This window comes from Callionymus lyra, chromosome 3, assembly GCF_982586985.1.
Source record: "Callionymus lyra chromosome 3, fCalLyr1.hap1.1, whole genome shotgun sequence".
NCBI lineage: Eukaryota > Metazoa > Chordata > Actinopteri > Syngnathiformes > Callionymidae > Callionymus > Callionymus lyra.
Genome location: NC_141820.1, coordinates 39,765,859 through 39,785,288, shown reverse-complemented (window position 1 = coordinate 39,785,288; position 19,430 = coordinate 39,765,859). Strand labels below are relative to the sequence as shown.

The window sequence follows — 19,430 nt, the reverse complement described above, 5'->3', positions numbered from 1 at the left end:
CCTTTGACACTTGGATGACGTGGATGAAGCACAACAGTCACATTGAAGCATTAGAACCGTCATCTCTGGATGAAAACAAACTTCACCTGACTCAAGCACAACACTCTTGTACGGGAGAAGGTCCACAGCACTTTAGACAAAAAAGAATAGTCCAAGAGCCTCTTTACAACCTGACTTTGGATCTGCAGTAGAAGAATGGAATGAATGACTTTTGAAAATGTGTTTATTTATGCGTCTTCCGTTCAACTTCTCTTGTCCAGTTGACAAATCTGTTCCGATCAATTGTTTCAAGATCATTTGCAACACGGCTGCCGCCTCTTAGTGGCCAGACTCTGGTCGAATCAAGAAGAAGCGTCCAGATGGATCAGGGATGAACCACTTCTCCCAGAGGTCAGAGTGCACAGCGGGGTACTTCCATGGTTTGAAGGGGCCATTCCAGTGGAGCAGCTGCGCCTTCTGCAGGACGGCGTCGGGATAGCGGGCGTCAGGGCTCCATCCTGAGACACATGATCCCCATCAGATAAACTGTACAGTGAACGTGTTCTATTTGATCTTACCAAGGTGTCTCAGGTGCCATTGTGGGTCCAGCTTTGTGTATTTGTTGTGGAAAACGATGAGCATGGGCGGAGTGGCCACACCTCCTGCCATGGCACTGCTGTATGTATTCAGTCTTGGGAAAGGAAAACCAGGCATCAGTATTATAAAAGGGGAACCATGATCTCAACTCTTTTCACTATTTTGCCAGCCTGGATAAGAAGCAGGTGCACACACCTGAAGTTCTCCTCCATGCAGGTCTCTAGCTGCTTAGTGATCTTCTGCTCCTTCCACAGGGTCAGGTCTGCCACAAACACTCCGGGGTTGAAGGAGCAGTCACTGGGGTTGATGCCCAGATCCTTCACTTCCTGTTTCCTGTAGTCCAGGAAGCCCATGTAGGTGGTCTGCATAATAGGAAGGATATTTCATAATCAACCTGCTGATTTCCAAGTGAGTTGAGGGGACAACAAATATACCTGCATGCCGATGCTGTGCACCATCTCATGTGTGGAGGGCAGCGGGCAGTCGGATGCGAAGGCCGCGGCATGTTCAGGGTGAAGTTTGACTTTAAAGAGATTAAAAATGTTGCCTATAGAGCAGAAGGAGCAGGTGAATGAGGGAGCTTATCTTGTGTATCAGTTAGATGGAGAAGCTCTAAACTCATTAGGATGCCATTTCATTCAGTCACCAACAATTGTGACTATATTGTATTGATGCTGCTGACGTCTAGCGGTGAGTTTTCATTAAACTTACATTGACGGGGTGTTGCTTAGACACAGGTTTTAAGTCAAATTTAAAGTAACAATATGTACAAGCTCCGTTCTGTAGTTATGCAAGTGTACACATAAGTCTCCAAGTATATAATATATATATATATATATATATACATATCTTTTTAAGCAGCCCCAATACCTTCAAATTATACTTTTACAGACCTTTTTTTTCAAATCTTTTATTTAAATGTGGGATTGTTTTGAGGTTTTGACCCTTGTAGAAACCCTGTAAATATACCTTGCACGATGACATCATCATCTAGGTAGATGACCCTGCGGTGTGGGATGGCCAGCAGTGGCAGATAGAAACGCACAAAGTTGAGCTGTAGTAACAAAAAAAAAGGATTGTCAATTTTGAGAGAGAATGTTATTGCTGACATTTTACTCACAGGATGCAGGAGGTCCGGCCTGGAAGAGTCTGGCTTCACCTTTCCACGGAGCACCATGGGGTTAAACTCTAGAATCTTGTACTTGATGCCTTGTAGGGAGGTGGACTGGATGTAGTGTCTGGCAGTTACAGACCTAGGGTTAGGCTTTTTCTGTACTTATAGTGGGACCAAATCAGAGTTTAAATAAGAATAACTGTGTTAATGCCCTTAAAATAATATCACATCAAAGAAAAGAGCCATAATATAATCAAGACTTGATAACTACTTTAGAGGGAAAAAACTCGTGTTCCTGTGCATGTGTGCGTTACCTGGTCAGTGCGACGGCTTCTCTCAGTGTGACAATGTAGAAGAACAAGTCAGCGTCCGTGTTGCTATAGATGCTGTTAATGGTCGCTATAGTTGCACCCAGACGCTCCTCTGAGGCACAGATGACCACAGAGACGACATCATCGTGGGACGACGCCGCTGATGATTCTTTCTCTGGGCTTTTCTTCCACTTATCTAGACACCAATCAATTGTATTTATCAAGTCAAGTGATCAGGATTATTGTAAAGTACCTGAGAGTTTGGGTCGAGCAGAGGCGCCCAGTAATGTGTTGTGCAGCAGAAGAAACACCAGCAGAACCAGCAGAACAAGGAGGAGCCGCTGCACTGGGACACAAACATGCTACCACATGTCAGTAATTCATTCATTGGATATCGAGAAGCATCTCTCTGAGGTCACGACCATCCTCTTCAACATCCTGGTCCTAATCCCACTCACCAGACTAGTGACAGAGGAAGGTCTGACCATCTTGATCAAGTTGAGGGCCACTTTTCATTTTCACGTCGTAAAAAAAATAACCTAAAATGTTTGCACTCCAACAGGTTGGTCGATCATTCACAAAGACAGATTTCCATTTCCATTGCAGATAGACAGACTTTAGACTGATTTTATCAAAGTAATTAAGTAATTAGTATATAGAGCGCTTTTTAAGACCAGGGTCACAAAGCGCTTAAAAAATCAAAAAATAAAGTAATGCTAGAATAATTGTTCTCCTACTCATTTCTATTTCTTAGAGAATGAAGATAAGCAGTTGCTCTCTACCCACAAGTGTGTCTTGCTGTTTCCTCACCAACATCTGGAACACATCTGCTACAAACAACTATGTCCACTTTTACAAACTGCAGTTTTAATTAACTTTGTGATAAAAAATCTAAACAACTTTCAACATGAACCTTTCAAGCAGGACATTGTCATGAAAGGTTTTGGAAACTACTGATCCAAAGTGAAACACTCGGATTGCGTGACCATATGTAGGGCAACAAGACTATTTCTAACATAGAAACATGGTTTTGGCTCACAAACATCATTGTGCAACAAGTTAACATGTCAGGATGGTTGAAGAAAATCATGTTGGTCAGAAAAAGCAGGAGCAACTATGAAGAATATAAATCTAAAGACGTGTTCTTACCAAACTGGAGGCTGCTGCGTCTCATTACGGCTGTTCCTCGTCCATGTTTGGAATTCTCAGAGGACCTTGGAGCCCACCTCCTGTCCCCTCACCCTGTTTTCTCCTCCCTCCCTTCCACCCTCCCTCCCTCCAGATGTGTTCTCAGCCAGGCTCCATTTACACTCAGCACTTGGAATCACAGCACTGACAGAGGATGGATGTGCATCATTTTAATGACAGTTAAACACAAGTAACAAAATACAAAAGATTAACTTTATAATGTGCACAAGAATATTTAAATACTATTTACAGCCTTAAAACACACAACTTTATTTCTTGTGTTGGTAATAATAACACAATAATAAAAAGGGGATAAAAAAGACAAGATATATGGCAGAGGATTACTGCCAACAAATATGGGGTTCCTTTCATCACACCCAGATAAAAAGTTAAGTCTCTGTTGAGCCCTTGATTCTTCAAGTGGAATAACAAATGTATAAATCGCAATTTGAATAAAAGGCCATTAACTGTGTCACACACCGTCAATTAATAGTTATCTGCTGCCTTGTGCCAAGAAGATGTAAGCACACAAACTTGCATCGTTGCTCATGAATGCGTTCAAAACAATGGTGTGAATAAATGTCGATGAAAAGTGAGCCTGTTTGTTAAGTTCATTGAAACAATGATTTAATTATACAAGTCTTTTTTAAACCCTGAGGAGATTATGAAAAACTGCAGAAACTGTTCAACAGTTGCCTTCAAGAGAAAAGTGAATGTCAGGAGGAGGCTTGAGATTTCTTCTGTACCAACGGTCCCAGATGTTCCAGCTGCTGCTCCTGGATATTCTCCAGCTCCTCTAGAGAGTGGCGCAGCCGAGTCAGCTCCATATGCTGCTCCTCCTCCTACGTGTTCAAAGTGAGATAGACAAACACCTGACGTGACTTTGACGTGGGAAGTTTTCATTTGCAAGTTGAGATTAATAGAATAAACATGTGGATGGTGACATATGAAATAATGTTGACATTGTATCAGTTCATCAATTAGCTCACATGCCGGTTTGTCAACTTGCTCTCTGGATCGAGGAGCAACGATACTGTGGAGGTTTGAAAATTCGGGCCGGACATCAGTAGGCGATAAAACTCATCGTGACGGCGCTGCAGTTCTTTGAGCTTTCGCCGCAGTTGTGTCTCCTCCTGAGAGTGTAGTGGACGTCTGCAGAGGACACCAGCTTAAATTTAGCAAGCTACTGTATACTGGTATACCATTTTGGTTCAAAGTGTTTTTAAATCAAGAACAGTACTGAATTCTAAGGAAGAAAAACTTCTCCATCTCCAGTAGTACATACCCAAGTCATGGGAGCTATTCATGGAAATGCATTACAAAAGTTCTGACAAATCTGTTCTTCTAATCTTGCATATTGCTGTAAAGTACTTTAAATGACTAGGAAATGATTTAAGCATAGTTTAGAAAGACCATTAAAAGACTATATAAGAAGAAGGGTCAAACCCAAATTTACTTCTTTGCTACTTCCACTTCCAGCTTCAGCTCCTCACACTTTGCTCCCAACAGCACGATCTTGTCCTGCAGTTTCTTCTCACAGTTCTCAGAGTACGTCTTCCTCTAGATTGTAAGAGACAGAAGTAGGTTACAGTGTAGGTTGAAGGTTGTAAAAATGCCAGACTGTAAAACGTTTTTTTCCTTTGGAAAAGGCCAAAGATATCTGTAAAACCACTTGTGTGTGTACGAGTAAGGTTTCTAATTTAGTCTAATTTAGTCTAAAAAATTCTCATTTAACAAGTCAATTGTAAACTATTGTGTGGCTGAAGAAAATTTCAAATTATGTACCAAAAGCAGTAAACATAGCTGTTAACTTCCAGGCCCATTCATAAACTGTAAAATATGAATTTGGTGCCACTCTTCCGTTACTGAACCACGCTTTTGAAGACACGCAATGAACTGCAGCTTTTTGGATTTCAGGATTGGTTTCACTTTTTGAAACCGGATGTTAGCCCCTTGACTTACTATATTGTAGGTGAGGTCTCTTGAGTTTCATTACATGTTGTCCTGGTTTGATGCAATTATTGTTATAATGCTAGTTGTAAATGGTTCATGTTTATCTTCATCCTTAAGAAACCTGTAACTTTCACTTGCCAGGTGTGAGACCAAGAAGAACATAGCACTACCTTCTTCTGAGCTGCTGATGCCCTTTTTATTCTCTCTTTGGCTTCCTCGTATTTTTGCAGCAGCTTCGCCTCCCTCTCCTGCAACTTGTGTTTCTCCTCCAGCCACTCGATCTGTCGCTCCTCCACCAGACTGTGGACAAAAATTGCAAACAGATTGAAGATCTGGACTAAAATAAGTTGTAATTGATTTCAAAGAACTTGGTTGGACCTTTCTGCATGCTGCTGGCTCCTCTCGGTTTGAACTCTGGTGGTCTTCAGCTCCTCCCTCAGTCTGTCCATAGAGTCTTTCAGTCGCTGGTTTTCTTCCATCAGGTCGGTTTTCAAGTGTAACAATGTTCCTAGCTCAACATGAAAGTCCTGGTTCTGCTGTTGAATCCATCAAATATAGATAATCAGACGCATCAATATCCTTGTTCCATTCCAATATGGGCTGATAATGTTACTCAAAATTGACTGAAAATTAATGAGAAAATTACTTGTCACACTGTTAGTTTGAACAATGGTATAAATTCCTGTGTGTTATTCAAGCTGGTTTTGGAACAGTACTGCCACCTGCTGTCCAAATTAGCCTTTGTAAAGGTAACTTATAATATAAATGATGGTTCAAATACAAACATATCCAATTAAATTGATAAATAAATGCAGGCTTGACTGAGATTTACACTCTCTGGCTACAATACTTCTGAGAGAGAGCTTAGTGTTGTGATACCAGGTTTATTATTCATTTAACTATTAAATGAGGACAAGATTAATATTGTGGTACCTGCTGAAGGTCCAAAATATCTGCCTTCAGCCGTTCAACCTCCTGCAGCTGTGAGTTCTGCTGCTGCAGCTTTATCCTGAAAAAAGGTAAACAATGTTTAAATTCATCAAGAAAAAAAGAACATAAACCTGCTGGCCTCGTCGCACCTTATGTTTTGCAGTTCCCGACGTGCAGACTCCTCTCCTTGCTGTGCATTTCTCAGTCGCTCTTCCCAGTCCTCCCTCTGAGACAGTTCTTCAGAATTCTGTAGCGCCCTCTGCCGTTCTAGTGCAAGAAGACAACTTTCCAACTCTAACCTAAAGAGAGAGAAGCGAACATCTTGACCAGAACCACAACTTTAGTCGGTATTCCTTCCTTAAACATTGGGGGGAAAACTCCACTCATATGTGCATTATACGGTTTATACATTAACCTAAGTTATTCTCACTTTTCTTCATGCAAGGCTGCTGCCTTTCGGATCTCTTCCTCTCGTGCTGCCTGCACTTTCCTCACCAAAGTGCGGTCACACTCTTTTAGAATTTCTTTATGACGCTCTGCTGCGGCTTTCAACAGCTGTACATCGGCCTGCCGAACTGGGAATATAGTTGGAAGCATCACATACACAGAGTCACCTAAGACCGACATTTGCTAGCCTGTCCATACCTTCTATCTGACTCTGTAGTGCGTTTATCTCCCTCTCCATCTCCCCTCGTGACCGAGCACACTCCAGTTTGACGTTGGCCAATTCCAATTTGTTGGAATGCTTCAAACTGTCAATCTGAAGATTCAGAAGGTAAATAAATCATTCATTTGTGGATTGTCACCATTTTTGTAACTTTTCAGCTTCAACTGTTGGATCACAAAGAAAAATCTGGGCAAATATAAAATCTAATTTAACAATGACAATACAATGTTTCCCATTTAAACACGTCCAAAAGCGAGAGCTACAGAATGGATGCTCCTAAAGCATAAACCATATAAAGCTTCATGATAAAAACAAAATGATAGAAATCAACTTAAAACTAAATGAGATCATGTAATTTCATAAACAAATGAATAGCCTAATGTTCTTTCATTCCCATCTGATAATCAATTGCATTAGAAAATGAAGAGATAATTGTACCTGGCTGCTGAGAGCAATGACTTCTCGTTCGGCTTTGTTCAATTTTCCTGACAGCTTGTCGTTCTCCTCACGAGTGGAGTTAAGCTCACGGTCCACACGCTCAAGCCGCAGACGGAAAGATTGCCTCTCAGCCTGCACAGGCAACAAGCAGTAAGACACTAGTCAACCAAACTCTGACACTGGTTAGTATAATGTGAATAATCACCTCAAGGGACTTAATCGTGGCTTGAGACTCTGATATCTGTCGGATCTGGATTCTATGGATGTTCTCATTTTGCTGGCCTGAGTTTTCTCTCTGTGCCCTAAGTTCAGCCGTCTCCGTCTCCAAAGCCTTCAGCCTCAAATGAAGCTGTGATTTGTCTCTCAAAAGGGCTTCCACTCTCTTGCCTTCGGTCACCAAGTCAGCACCCTGGTACTGGGCCTGCAGATCCTCCATGTTATTCTCCAGATGAGAGATCTGTAAAAACAAAGATGGCAGGATTCATTATTAGTTCTTTGAAAATGATCAAATGACTGAGCAGAATGTCACACCTCAGCGTCGTAGCCAAGCTTTTGCTCTTCCAGCACACGATCATGTTCCTCCCGTTGGTGGTCCAACTCGGTCTTAAGAAAAATCATCTCATAACGGATCTTGTTGTAATTTGTCCTATACTTCTCATTTTCCTGAAAAAAAATTAATTTGGGTGAGTATTAACGTAATAGAGTGCAGCCACCATACGACGATTAGGTTAAAGTCATATACAATCACAAAATTCAATTTTAAAGGTAACATTGGGAAGCAAACAAAAACATGTTTACATCTCATTCTCTAGAATTAAATTCATATCATGTGATGTATGTGATTCTCTGAAAGTCTGGCCAAGCTGGAACACATGCTCTTTGACCAAGCCACCCTCTGCAATCATTACAGAACCTCCAAACACAAATGGATACCAGACAAACACAATTTCCCAAAAGGAATCAATAAAGTATGTATCCATCCATCGATCTTAAGCAGTCTGAAAGAGCACCGACCTCCTCCAACTTTCCAAAGCGCTCTCTAACCGGAGCCTCCAAGTCAAGCTGCACTTGAGCTCTGAGCATCTCCAGTCGCTGAGGAGTCATGACCTAAACATCAAATCATGTCAGGATTAAACATTGCCCTCCTATTACTGTACATAACACGTGTCTGAATACCACCTTGAACTGTTTCGTATACCTGTAATCGAAGCTCTGACAGCTCCCCGTTTTTTTCCAGCAGCTCTGCTCGCAGCTCGGCTAACAACACTTGCAAGCTCTCGTGCTGAGCCTGTTTGTCATTGAGAAGACGCTTCAACTCACTCTGTGCCAGAGTAAACTCATTCTGTAAACTGGAATAAAAAATACAAGTAAGTAATCGAGACATTATGAATGGGGTTGCACACAGACAGTGGCGACTTTCACAATGAGGTTAAACAATAATGAAAAAAGTCATGTAATCTGCAAATCACTTCACACTAGGTCTGAATGAGGCATCAAGTAGTGAGGCTGTTTAACAAAAGAGTATCATCCTATTAATTCAAATCCAGAATATACTAAACTTGTAACCTCAACTTTAATCCATGAAGTTTTTCCAACAATATTTACACTAAACAGAATTTACCTGGCATGTTCCGCCTTAAGGGTCTCGTAATTTGTTCGATGAGTTTCACTCTTCATCCTCTCATCCGTAAGAAGTTTCTGCATCTCAATCCCAGCATCTCCCAGACCAGACGACAGTCCAAGTAAAGCCGCGGATGACTCCATCTCAAGCTCCAGGTTCGAGGTGAGGGGTACCAACCGAGGCAGTGTGCTGGACGTCATCTCGGCGTCTCCAGCACAAAAGACCTGTGTTGAAGACTTAAATAAATGACAGCTAACTTAATAGTTAAACATCCCCTAGTAACAACTAGGTTTTCTCGCTGTAAGGTTTGTTGTGGTGGGTTTCCATGGAGGCTCTGAGAACAGTCCCACAGCCACTCCATCAAACCACCAGCACTCAGCAATCAAGATGAAGCTGGAGTCATTCTCGAGTGACCCTGTCTGCCTGGTTTGTTGTGGATACACGACGAAAGAATATCGAGCACCATTATGGCCATAACCACCACAACTCACTGTAGGTTGTCTTTAGTAACGTTACACAAACTACTCGAATGAACACAAACGTTGGGGTCTCCTCGTGTGTTTGTAGCCCGTCCACGTCACACGCACGGTTTCTAATTCAAATATCCCGCGAAAGATCCCATCTCAGTTTTCACCTTCCTTTACCAACGAGACGTTTAGAGAAGATGGTAAGAGTTCTAAAGTCATAGAGTCATATGACAGAATGTCTCTGAAACGAAAACAACTAGTTTCGTCCTTTCGTTGGATATGTTATGCTAAGCTAATTACGGCTAAGCTAAGGACCGAACAGAGGAGCAAAATAACCTGGAAGTCAACGAGGGATTAGCAGCTAACAACACACTTTAGATCCAGATCAAACAAGAATGTACGAACCATGTGTTGAATACGTTTGATGTGATGCTACCAAGAGCTAGCAGCGGGTCATAGCAAAGAACTACAATCTTTGGCATCATGGGAAACAACCGCCAACCGCTATAGACTCACTGTTTGATAACAACACAACTACTGTCTAATCGGTTCATACTTATGTTAAATTGTTATATGAACTCCCGAAATGTAAACTCTGCCCCCACTTTGAAACAGTTCTTTAGTAATGTATTGTATCTTAGTTGGCAGTGTGAGCTTCAACACTACTGTGAAAAGAGAACAGATAGCAACATTATCACTGCTTTCCCCGTGAGCTCCACCACAGTCCGGGTCATTCCTCTGGATCCAGGATTTCCTAAACTTGCCTAGATAGTGCCACCAAATCCAGAATCCTCTCCATGGCTCCGTCTAAACAATAATATAATATAATGCTGCGCGTGTTCTCCACAGGTCTCTGGTGATGCTCGGGAGAATAGACGTCCAGAGAGCGAGGACTCTTAGCGTTGTCTGTATTACTTTAAGAAGAGTCACGTGACTGATACATTTTCTGCAAACTGGCTTATAAAGACAGAAACATGATGTGCTTCACCACAGATATATCGGCGAATAAGGGATTTGTTTCGCCCCGTTGCCCTTAGTTGGATCTAGATTTTCTGTCATACCAGATAGAAAAGTAAACTTTATATAGTGCAGGTTAAATACTGGGTTTGCTAGTCAGATCTACTATATATAAATAGATATTATAACCGGGCCATATACCAATCACTTTTGGACATTATTGTGCCAAGCATGAAACAAGGAGATGAAACTTGTCAGAAATATTTCCTCGCCATCGTGGCCAAGTGCTGGTTCATTGTGGTTGGCTTGGACCTCTTCTCTTGTAATGTGTAGTTGATTTCAACTCTCAAGTGTCTAGAGATCACTTTATGTTTTGGCACTTTAAATGAACATTTTCATGTTTTAGTGTGCAAGTGTTAACAAACAAAAAAAAGATGGAAGTGTATAAGTGAAATAATGTGATTTAAAAGTGGAATACTTTTAATTGGTTTGCCACACATTGATTAAAATAAAACCATATTTGAAATGTATATTAAACTCTAGGATGAGTTTAAAAGTATGTGAAAGATTCATATATTTAATACAACTGGTATTATGAGCAGAGAGCCCCCCCCACTGCCCACAAAAAAGACAAACACAAAAGTTGTTCTGCCAGCAAGTAAAGTTTAAAAATATTCTTGCTATAAAATGAAGTTTTAATGAAAAACAACATCATTAACATGTGAAATTTAAGGCTCAAGTGCATTAATAGTGGTTTTGATTAAATCATTGTGGAAAACATCTCATGGAGCCAAATAAGGAGAAAAACGTTGCTGCAATTCTAACAATATTGATAGTAAGATTATGGACATTCAAAGTGCAAACATTAGTGGAGGTTTTAATGGCTGTAAATCTTTGCATAGCTCAAGTTGAAGAACACAAGAAATATTTAATTGTAAAGCTCCAGACCAAGAACACACTTTGAGTAAAATCATTTCATGAAATTAATGATTAATTCCTATGTCAGGAAAAACAAATAAAGAAAACGCTGGAAAACTTGATTTGATTCATTTGAATAAAAATGCCAAAAACTGAGAAATGTATAAAATGTGTGTGTCAGAGCACCAAAACATGTAACACATGGGTCATATATACACGTTTACAACTCATGTTATTTAAAGTCCCTCCTGGTCAGTGTAAATAAACATATCATAAATTTAAAAATAATTTAAGTGGAAGAATATAAAGTAGGAAGTGCAGAAAAAAAGTCACTTCGTAAGTCCAAGAGTTTCAGCTAGAGCTGCGTGGAAAAAGAAAAGAGGATGTTAGTACTTGGGAAAGCCACCAGTAAGTTTACTTGTGTGAGCTCACCTATCGGCTTTGTCCTGGCGCGCGTCCGTGTTATCCATCTTTGACCCAGATCTCACTTTACTGGGATCTAAACAGATGCGTAGAAGATTAAAATGAGAATGATCTCATTTTAGAAAGCATGGTTTTTAACTTAGTTACCTTGGATCCAGCGGATCTGCGTGGCCGGACCGTAGCCCATCTCATTCTTAGCAGCGATGCGGAAGACGACAGCCGGTCGATTAGAGGCTGAGAAGTCTATGTGAGCGTTCTCTAACTGGGCCGAGTTGACGGAGCAGGACGTCTTGGTGCCACGGTAGATGTGGATGAACGCCATTTCGCCTGGACGGTCTGAGCTGGCAGTGCGGCTCTTCTTCACAGCCATGTACATGGAATACTCTAGTATGCGGCCTGATGGAGAGAGAGGAGCCTCCCAGGTGATGTGGACCAAATCATTTACCTGGACGGAAGGGAACAATCACTGAGTGTAACTTGATGACAATCTTTCCTTTCTATGTAAATCACCTTGTTTATTTTGACAGCAGATGGTGCTCCAGGGAATCCTGGCAGGCAGGTTTTAAACTCGCTGACGGCACTGAAGTTTCCTTGACCAAAGTAGTTGACGCCTGCGACTCTGAACCTGTATGTCTGACCCGGAGACAGACCCTTCTTGTCTCTATCCTGATAGTCCTCAGGTCCCAGCTGCTTCTTCAGGTGTGATGATGGATGGTGAAGGGGTGGATTAGTGTTCAGATCAGGAGGATTGCCACTACAAGCTAAAAGTACGAACTGGTCTTGAAAGCCTTTTGAAAAACATTCACCTCTTGACTCTGTTCTCACCTCTTTTTTGCCTGCAAGTCGGCTGATTGAAGTCACCTGGTCAGATTCCGAGGGTAAGAAGTAGTGGCTGACCTCGCTGAACAGAGTTTTAAACACGCCCACATCATACCACACTGCTGCACTTGGACTTTGCTGGTGATCTTGGCTTTCTGTTAGAGAGATGTAGACACTTATAATAAATAAAGAAACTTATCTAAATAATATTGTAAGAACGTCCATTTAGTACATTTAATATGGGGGTTTGGGGAAAAAAACCCACATTTTGATGCTGTGCCGCTCAATGCGTTTGTTGATGTTATTTTGATCATTTGTTACTTCCCGGTGTCAAATTGCAGCGCACTATTACTCAATCGGCTTGAGGGGCGGGTCTCTATTTCTCTACTTTTTCTTCAGATAACCGTCCCTGACACCCTTGCACTTCTTTCTGCCCCCAACCTCTAGTTGAAAACACCCGTGCTTTTCATTCAAAACTATTTCCGTTCACCACAGTAGCTCCGTTTCGCACTTGCATACATGAAAGAAACACAATAGTAGTTAATAATATACCAGGAAAATAATGAATTAATGCCATAACTCACCCGGAACATGTATTGTCTCAAAACAGGCAAATCCTTTTTGTCCCAATACAGCCATTTTGGCTCATAAATAATCAGGATACTGGTAACAGCAACAAGGAGTTTATCCTCCATGTTGAATATTCCCTCTTTGCATACGTCGCCATGTAGTCTGGGTTCCGATTGGGTAATGTGCAGCAAATTAACGCTGAATTAAAATGTTTGGACTTCATCGTCAAATGCTGCCGATGTTCTATGATACATCATCAACGCCTTCTCTCTTCTCTCGTCTACCCGTCCCTACATTGACTTTACATGTAAACCATTTACTTGACGCATTTGGTGTGAGCCCAAGTGTGCAGTGGAGAACTACGATGAATTATTATGGTTAATAAGTGAATAATGTAAGACAGGGAGGGTTACCACTGTGTATTGTATCCGAGCTCTTTTCTGCATCACTTCCAGCATTCTTCTTGTTGACGGTTTGCGCTCCTTTTAAACCATCAGATACTTGCGAAGAATTCTCCCGCTGTGTTGTATCATTCTACAAATAGAGGAAAACGAATTGGAGCAATGTTTCAAGTTCAAAATGTCAGAATCAATAACCTACCTGATTTGTTGCGTCCTTGGTAAGAGAGGCATCAGTTTTAGGTTGAGGCACAACTAAAGAGAAACACATTTTTTACTTTCATTTTCTGTAAACCAAATTTACTAAAAATCTCTCACTCACCTGCCGAAACTTTCTTTTGCTCTTCATGTCCATCTGTTCGGATCGGACCACCGCGAGATGCAGGACCATGCACAGGCTGAATTTGAAGCAGGTAGCCGTCTGCTGCCGCAAGGGGGCGCCATGCTATGTGAAGCATGCCGATGGTGGATTTGATGAGCAGCACTGCCTCTGGAGTTGCAGGCAGCTCTGACGAAATTACATGAGAATTATTCATCAGGTTGAGATCTTTCAGTGAAGATACAACAGGTTTAGAGCTTCGTTTTCTCACCTGTCTCCAGGTACCAGAGATCCTTGCAGCAGACCTGGTAGTTGTAGCTCTTCTTGTATCCATCTCGACCACTCCAAATATAAATCCTCGACCCCACACTGGTAGCACAGTGTCCAGCCCTGGCTTTTGGCCAGTTAGCATACTGGTCATTGGTATGGGCTTGGCTCTTTGGCTGGGACACATTGTCATCCTGCCATTCTGGTCCATGATTCTTCCAGCACATGGTGTCTCCAGTACAAAAACAAACAATCTTCACAAACAAGAAATCAAATTCATATACATAAAACAGGAAGTGGTTTTCACCTCTGGGCTCACCAAACAAGAAGAGAGTCAGAGACAAATTACTCCCAAATTCGCTCACCCAACTTCCGATTATATTTTTGATTCACCGATTGATTTCCTGAATTACTATCAACAAACTAAAAGTCCACACCGTGCACAGGACACCAGCATCTGATGCTCAGACATAGATATTTTGAGAGTACACAAACTAAAAAGTACTGTAGAGCAGAGTCCCGGTACTGGTCCATAGGTCACTCAGTGACAGACCGTGAACCATCACTGGCTTTCTTCTGTGAAGCTGACAGCAATGCATTGTTGAGATTTTTCACTGACAAAATTAAGTTAATCAAAGAGAAACGGTTTCCTTCAACTGGAAAAATCTCTAAATTTAGGAAAATTATGTCACAACACGATCTGGAGCTTATAATCGGTGCGATTGTGTCTTCTCATTTAGACTATTGTACAGTTTATTTTTGTGTCTAAACAAGAAGGAGAATTCTGGTTACTGAATTTAAGTTAGAATTTTTCTTGTTTTATTATTATTATTAAGTATTACTCTTAAATTTTAATTCAAGATGATTCAATGTTAATTAAAATAAAAGTATTCCCGTCAATAAACCTGTATGTGAAATATAAACATTTACACGATAGTTTATCTGAACTCATTTACAACAGTGTGTGATTAATGTCAGTTAATCCAGTTTAAATTCATGTTTTCATTTGTTTTTTCCGATCGCGGAAAGGGGAATCACTGGTTCTGGTTATATGATATGATTGACATATATGATATACACATTTTCATGTCACTCACAGATTCAAAAATGTGAATATTTTTACGCATGCACAGTTTTCGCAAATGACGGTGGCCTCTAAAGCATTGTAGCGACCAATCAGCTTTCGCTATTGAACATGGTTAGGTTGGATAATTAATGCCTTCCCCCCAAGTTCTGTTGTGAAGATTTGGTTGCAACTGATGTTCAGATATTCCACTCGTCTATGGAAGCGTAGATGAACAACAAGTCTATGAATAAAGGGAGCAAAGGCTCGCTACAGCACAATTGATACAACAACTCTGTTGAAGTTGAAGTGCCTCCATTGTCTCTGGTCTGAATGTACCAACGCCCGGTTTGTGAAATATTTTCACAAGGATCAGTACCGGGAGGCAAATTGTTCATATGATACAAAAATTATACATCTAAAGTTACCAGAAATTTGAGAATCCATGAATTATTCTGGGCTGGATTTAGATGACATTTTCAATTGATGATGTAACAGGAAACAGATAATTGCTTTTTGCTGGTGTTACATTCTGGATCCACAAATCAGGGGGCCTGTTGAGAACAACTCACCAAGGTCAAGGATGCTTAACACATTTGAGCAGATCCACTCAGCTTCAGTTGTATCGGGTCTTTCAGTTTCAGGAGCAAGGATCCAGCCCCCAAAAATAAACATCCTTCAGACAAAAAGTCATGCCTTTTTGGTCAGGTTATACAGATAGTAAAAAATGACAACCTACAATAATGTTGATGAGGGATCTCTCACCTATTTCCAATGACAGTGGCGGAGTGAAGACTCCTGGCTGTTGGTATAGGACCCTGTGTGTGAGGTAATGACCAAACCATCGTGTCTGAAAAGGACAATAGGTTTGAATGCTTCTGTGGCCTTTTCATTAAAAATGCATTTCAATTAATTTTGTTCTGGGCACTTGTGGAATAAAACTTACCAATGTCAAGCTGCCACATGTCATTCAATCTGCATCCCTGCATTCCTCCAAAGATGTAAAGTTTGGGAGATCCTGCACTTGTATATGCAACAGCAGTGTGGGACTCCCGTGCTGATGGACCTCTACCCTTTGCATCTGGAATGTTCCAAGCTCTTGCACCCGATCCAGACTGTAACTCCAGCTCAAACAAATCTTCCATATATCTGAAAATTTAAAAATATATGATAGAAAGTTTATTGGAAAAGGAACATTCATTTTACTTTTAAAACATAGATAAAGCCTATCCTTCTGTCTAAAAAAAACCCTGTCAAAACAAAGAATGATCCATTTCGATTATATTAATTGTACCTTGGAATATTGCCGTTTGGATCGTCACTATCATTGGCCATTCCTCCAAATAAATAACATTTATTGCCCACAAGGGTGAAGCTGTGCCCAATCCGAGGACATGGTGCTGAACCATTCCTGGGCGCCCGGGGTTTTAACTTCTTCCACAACCATCGGCTTGCCTGAGGGACAAATTTATATATTTTTTTAATGATAAACAGGTTATTCTGAAATGCTTTATAGTAGCTAGAGGACAGTGCTTACCTGTAGTTCATAAAGGTTGTTTGTGTATTTGCCAAACTCCACCATACCACCGAACACCAGTATTCTTGTGCCCTCACATACAAAGCCATGAGAAGCACAGCCAGGTGGGATGTCGCCCCTCACAGCTGGAAGGAACCACTGCTTTGATACTGCAAAGACATTTGTAGTGAGAGGCCCACAAAGGATTAAAAAATAACTACATCTAAAATACATTAACCATAGGTGCACACAGTTCATTTAGAGTCATAATCCATAGCCCCTTGATTTGTTTGGACTAGATAGATAAATAGATTGACTCTATTAATCCTGTGACAATCCAAGCTCCTCCAGGAAAGGAGATGCATGTAAACCCTCACCTTCCCTTCGTTAGCACAAACCATTGGCAGCTCTAATGGTTACGTATTAATCCATTAAACGAGAACTTAAATAACGAATTAGCTTTTAGTTCGACCGACACTTTAACATGAAATGAACTTTGCTTTGAAGAGAAATACGATTATTATATAACAGGCATATATTGTGAAATCACAACTTCTAAAGCTCTAGCTTTAAAATAAAGTAACTTAAGTGAGAACTTGACAGCTGCTTCACTCTGCATAGATGCTAAAAACAATAGCCGCTAGGCTGCTAAGCTACCGTAGCTCACCCGTGTTGTAAACATGGAGGTCCTCTGATATCCCTTCGTTACCACCGCCAAAAACAATGATGAGTTCCCGTATGGCGACCGCTCTGTGTCCGTGCCTCGACCTCGGTATCACTCCAGTAACGGAGTGAACTTTTCGCCACCGCGTCTCCATTGTACAGTGCAGACAAGAAGACGAAATTTGCCGCTGTTGACGATCCGAGGAGGGCGGAGCTTAGTTGACTCGAGGATGTGTCACTCTGCCACATTTTCAGGAAACAAATATCATTTTATGGCATGCATTTTATTCAAAAAGTAATTCATATTTTACACATTGACGATTTAGAGTGAAGCATACGTAACATTTTTTTATAACAAAATAATACTTAATATGAATTATTATATTAATGTTTGTGTCTCTATGTTTTCTTGGCCTTTTTAAGGATGTATTTTAACTGTGTGTTGTTTTTTATTGTTTAGGCGCTTTGTGACCCTTGGTCTGAGAAAGTCGCTTGACAAATAATAATAACATACCTACTTACTTACTATGTATTAAACGTGATCCTGTAAAGGTATTGAGTTCAGCAGGTGGAACCGTTTCCAGTCGCTATAAGTGGACTTACTTCCGTGTTATTCTTTATAAATGGACTGAACACGAGCAACGAGTGAGTCTCTTCTTGCTAACACTTATCTTATCTTTGCAGGTCAGTAAGGTGTGTTTGTTTAAAGTCAGGATGATGTTTTCGTTTATTACTTTTGACGATTGGTGGAAAGGTTAAAATCTAGTGTTTATTTTACAAAGAGAGCTTACCTGGTTATAAATAGAATTTATTAATGTTAAAAATAAATAAAATGTGAATATTTTGCTTTATAAAATGATATTTAAGAAGCTCATGTACATTATTAAGTGTTGGCCATTGTCAACTATTAGTTATATATTATTAGATGTGAAGATATGAAGATGAAAAGAAATTAATTAAATGTCTCAAAATGTAACTGAAATTGCACATATTGCACTTTTCGGATGGTGTGGAAAGAGGGATGAAGAAGAGGGAAAGGGAGGATAAAGTGAGAGAAAAGAAGAGAGTGTTGAGTAGGGCAGTGTCGTCCAGGGAGGGTCGTGAAGAGAAATCTGGATCTGTTAACCGATCTGTTGTGGAGAAGATCCTAAATCCGGCAGGGAGCGCTAGAGAGGGTGGGTTTAACCTACACAGGTGTTGAACATAAAGCTTGGAACCAGAGTAGGACACCTATCCAGAGCCACCGACCTTTCTGAGGCAATCCACTAGACAGACACAACCCTGAGTCCACCCATCCTTGGGCCAGCCAGCTTACCAGACCCATCTAACTGGGAACATGGTTGCTGTCCAACCGTTACATACCCATTTCCATATTATCAATCTATCATTCTTTTCTGTAGCAACATTTTTGTTTGTAACTAATGCTTTGTATGTTAATATTCATCTTTTTTATTGTATTAAAAGACATCCCAAAAAAAGGTATTAAGTGCAGCAGGAATCTTTATCACTGTGGTCGCCGTTTCCAATAGTGATTGGAAAAATAAAAGTGATAAATGTTAAAAACCTGATGATAATTAGAACGTAAATATTCTGTGTTCATTGTTTCTTTAAGAAACTCATTAAGGGTTGTCCATTTTAAAGTATTATTTATATACTTTATATACTGTTTGAGATGAATAATATAAGTTGACTGAACACAAAAAATAGTCTCTTGTCTCTTGTTTATCACCTCATCATTTTCGAGGTGACTATTCTCAAACAGAGATGTATCACATAAAGTTCTCCAATGTCTCATTGCTCCAATCACATGTTGAGAGGTCCTGGGAGTCTATAGAATATGGTTCTTATCTACAAAGCAATACGTTCTCACGGCAGAAAAAAGATGAAAAGACACAGAAGTTATGTTCCCTTGAAAGAAATTAAAACAAGGACTGTGAAAGTAAGTACCGCCAACATAACTGATGGAAATGTTGCTACAGCTGCACGACCAAATGGCAAAAAAGGCTAAGTTGTGTAAAAACAGAGTAGAGTACAAATAGTCAATAGTTGTCACATATATGAAACAATCGCTTGACTTGGAAACCCAACCTATATTTTGAGTTTTTGTGTCAAAATATGTTTGAATTACTTCATGCTGCGCATTAATGATGCAATGGGTATATTAGGTAATAATCCAGATGGAATTGTATCCTATATTCATTTGATGATTATATAAAGACAATAAGTCGATTGTATTTATCTAAGCACGATTA

At 40.4% G+C, this 19,430-nt stretch overlaps 3 protein-coding genes across 5 annotated transcripts; all 3 read right to left on the bottom strand.

Annotated features, from left to right (window-relative positions):
• Nucleotides 1-205: 205 nt before the first annotated feature.
• Nucleotides 206-3,225, bottom strand: glt8d2 (glycosyltransferase 8 domain containing 2). Its single transcript, XM_087786023.1, has 9 exons — nucleotides 3,151-3,225; nucleotides 2,255-2,347; nucleotides 2,005-2,197; nucleotides 1,697-1,814; nucleotides 1,546-1,630; nucleotides 1,011-1,123; nucleotides 772-938; nucleotides 558-670; nucleotides 206-497 (listed from the first exon to the last, which is right to left on the bottom strand). Exons 1-9 carry the CDS (start codon nucleotides 3,173-3,175, stop codon nucleotides 319-321), a joined length of 1,086 nt encoding a protein of 361 aa, XP_087642149.1. The 5' UTR covers nucleotides 3,176-3,225; the 3' UTR covers nucleotides 206-318.
• Nucleotides 3,226-3,344: 119 nt separating this feature from the next.
• Nucleotides 3,345-10,157, bottom strand: cep83 (centrosomal protein 83). 2 transcript variants are annotated; one of them, XM_087787960.1, is made up of 16 exons: nucleotides 10,030-10,157; nucleotides 8,799-9,022; nucleotides 8,376-8,526; nucleotides 8,192-8,284; nucleotides 7,709-7,840; nucleotides 7,383-7,634; nucleotides 7,178-7,309; nucleotides 6,718-6,832; nucleotides 6,503-6,647; nucleotides 6,222-6,371; nucleotides 6,076-6,151; nucleotides 5,521-5,678; nucleotides 5,313-5,442; nucleotides 4,646-4,749; nucleotides 4,179-4,341; nucleotides 3,345-4,031 (listed from the first exon to the last, which is right to left on the bottom strand). In XM_087787960.1, the coding sequence occupies exons 2-16, from the start codon at nucleotides 8,996-8,998 to the stop codon at nucleotides 3,906-3,908; spliced, it is 2,127 nt and encodes a 708-aa protein (XP_087644086.1). In that variant the 5' UTR covers nucleotides 8,999-9,022; nucleotides 10,030-10,157; the 3' UTR covers nucleotides 3,345-3,905. The 2 variants fall into 2 exon arrangements, with proteins under 2 accessions (XP_087644086.1, XP_087644085.1); XM_087787959.1 differs by lacking the exon at nucleotides 10,030-10,157 and adding an exon at nucleotides 9,671-9,995.
• Nucleotides 10,158-11,082: 925 nt separating this feature from the next.
• On the bottom strand, nucleotides 11,083-17,369 carry hcfc2 (host cell factor C2). 2 transcript variants are annotated; one of them, XM_087787957.1, is made up of 15 exons: nucleotides 17,183-17,369; nucleotides 16,537-16,685; nucleotides 16,294-16,454; nucleotides 15,946-16,148; nucleotides 15,765-15,849; nucleotides 15,572-15,675; nucleotides 13,941-14,168; nucleotides 13,673-13,858; nucleotides 13,553-13,605; nucleotides 13,366-13,486; nucleotides 12,389-12,537; nucleotides 12,074-12,256; nucleotides 11,711-12,008; nucleotides 11,573-11,639; nucleotides 11,083-11,501 (listed from the first exon to the last, which is right to left on the bottom strand). In XM_087787957.1, the coding sequence occupies exons 1-15, from the start codon at nucleotides 17,331-17,333 to the stop codon at nucleotides 11,492-11,494; spliced, it is 2,148 nt and encodes a 715-aa protein (XP_087644083.1). In that variant the 5' UTR covers nucleotides 17,334-17,369; the 3' UTR covers nucleotides 11,083-11,491. The 2 variants fall into 2 exon arrangements, with proteins under 2 accessions (XP_087644083.1, XP_087644084.1); XM_087787958.1 differs by having other exon boundaries at nucleotides 12,074-12,253.
• Nucleotides 17,370-19,430: the final 2,061 nt, after the last annotated feature.

Coding starts and splice junctions, on each gene's coding strand:
- glt8d2 (XM_087786023.1), bottom strand. CDS start 3,175: ATGAGACGCAGCAGCCTCCAGTTTG. Junction 1,631..1,696: donor GGCCGGACCTCCTGCATCCT/GTGAGTAAAATG, acceptor TTGTTACTACAG/CTCAACTTTGTGCGTTTCTA. Junction 671..771: donor TGCATGGAGGAGAACTTCAG/GTGTGTGCACCT, acceptor TCCTTTCCCAAG/ACTGAATACATACAGCAGTG.
- cep83 (XM_087787959.1), bottom strand. Junction 8,285..8,375: donor TGTCAGAGCTTCGATTACAG/GTATACGAAACA, acceptor TTTGATGTTTAG/GTCATGACTCCTCAGCGACT. Junction 7,635..7,708: donor AGCTTGGCTACGACGCTGAG/GTGTGACATTCT, acceptor TTGTTTTTACAG/ATCTCTCATCTGGAGAATAA.
- hcfc2 (XM_087787957.1), bottom strand. CDS start 17,333: ATGGAGACGCGGTGGCGAAAAGTTCACTCCGTTACTGGAGTGATACCG. Junction 13,606..13,672: donor GCAAAAGAAAGTTTCGGCAG/GTGAGTGAGAGA, acceptor GTTTCTCTTTAG/TTGTGCCTCAACCTAAAACT. Junction 12,538..13,365: donor CTCGGATACAATACACAGTG/GTAACCCTCCCT, acceptor TCTCTCTAACAG/AAAGCCAAGATCACCAGCAA.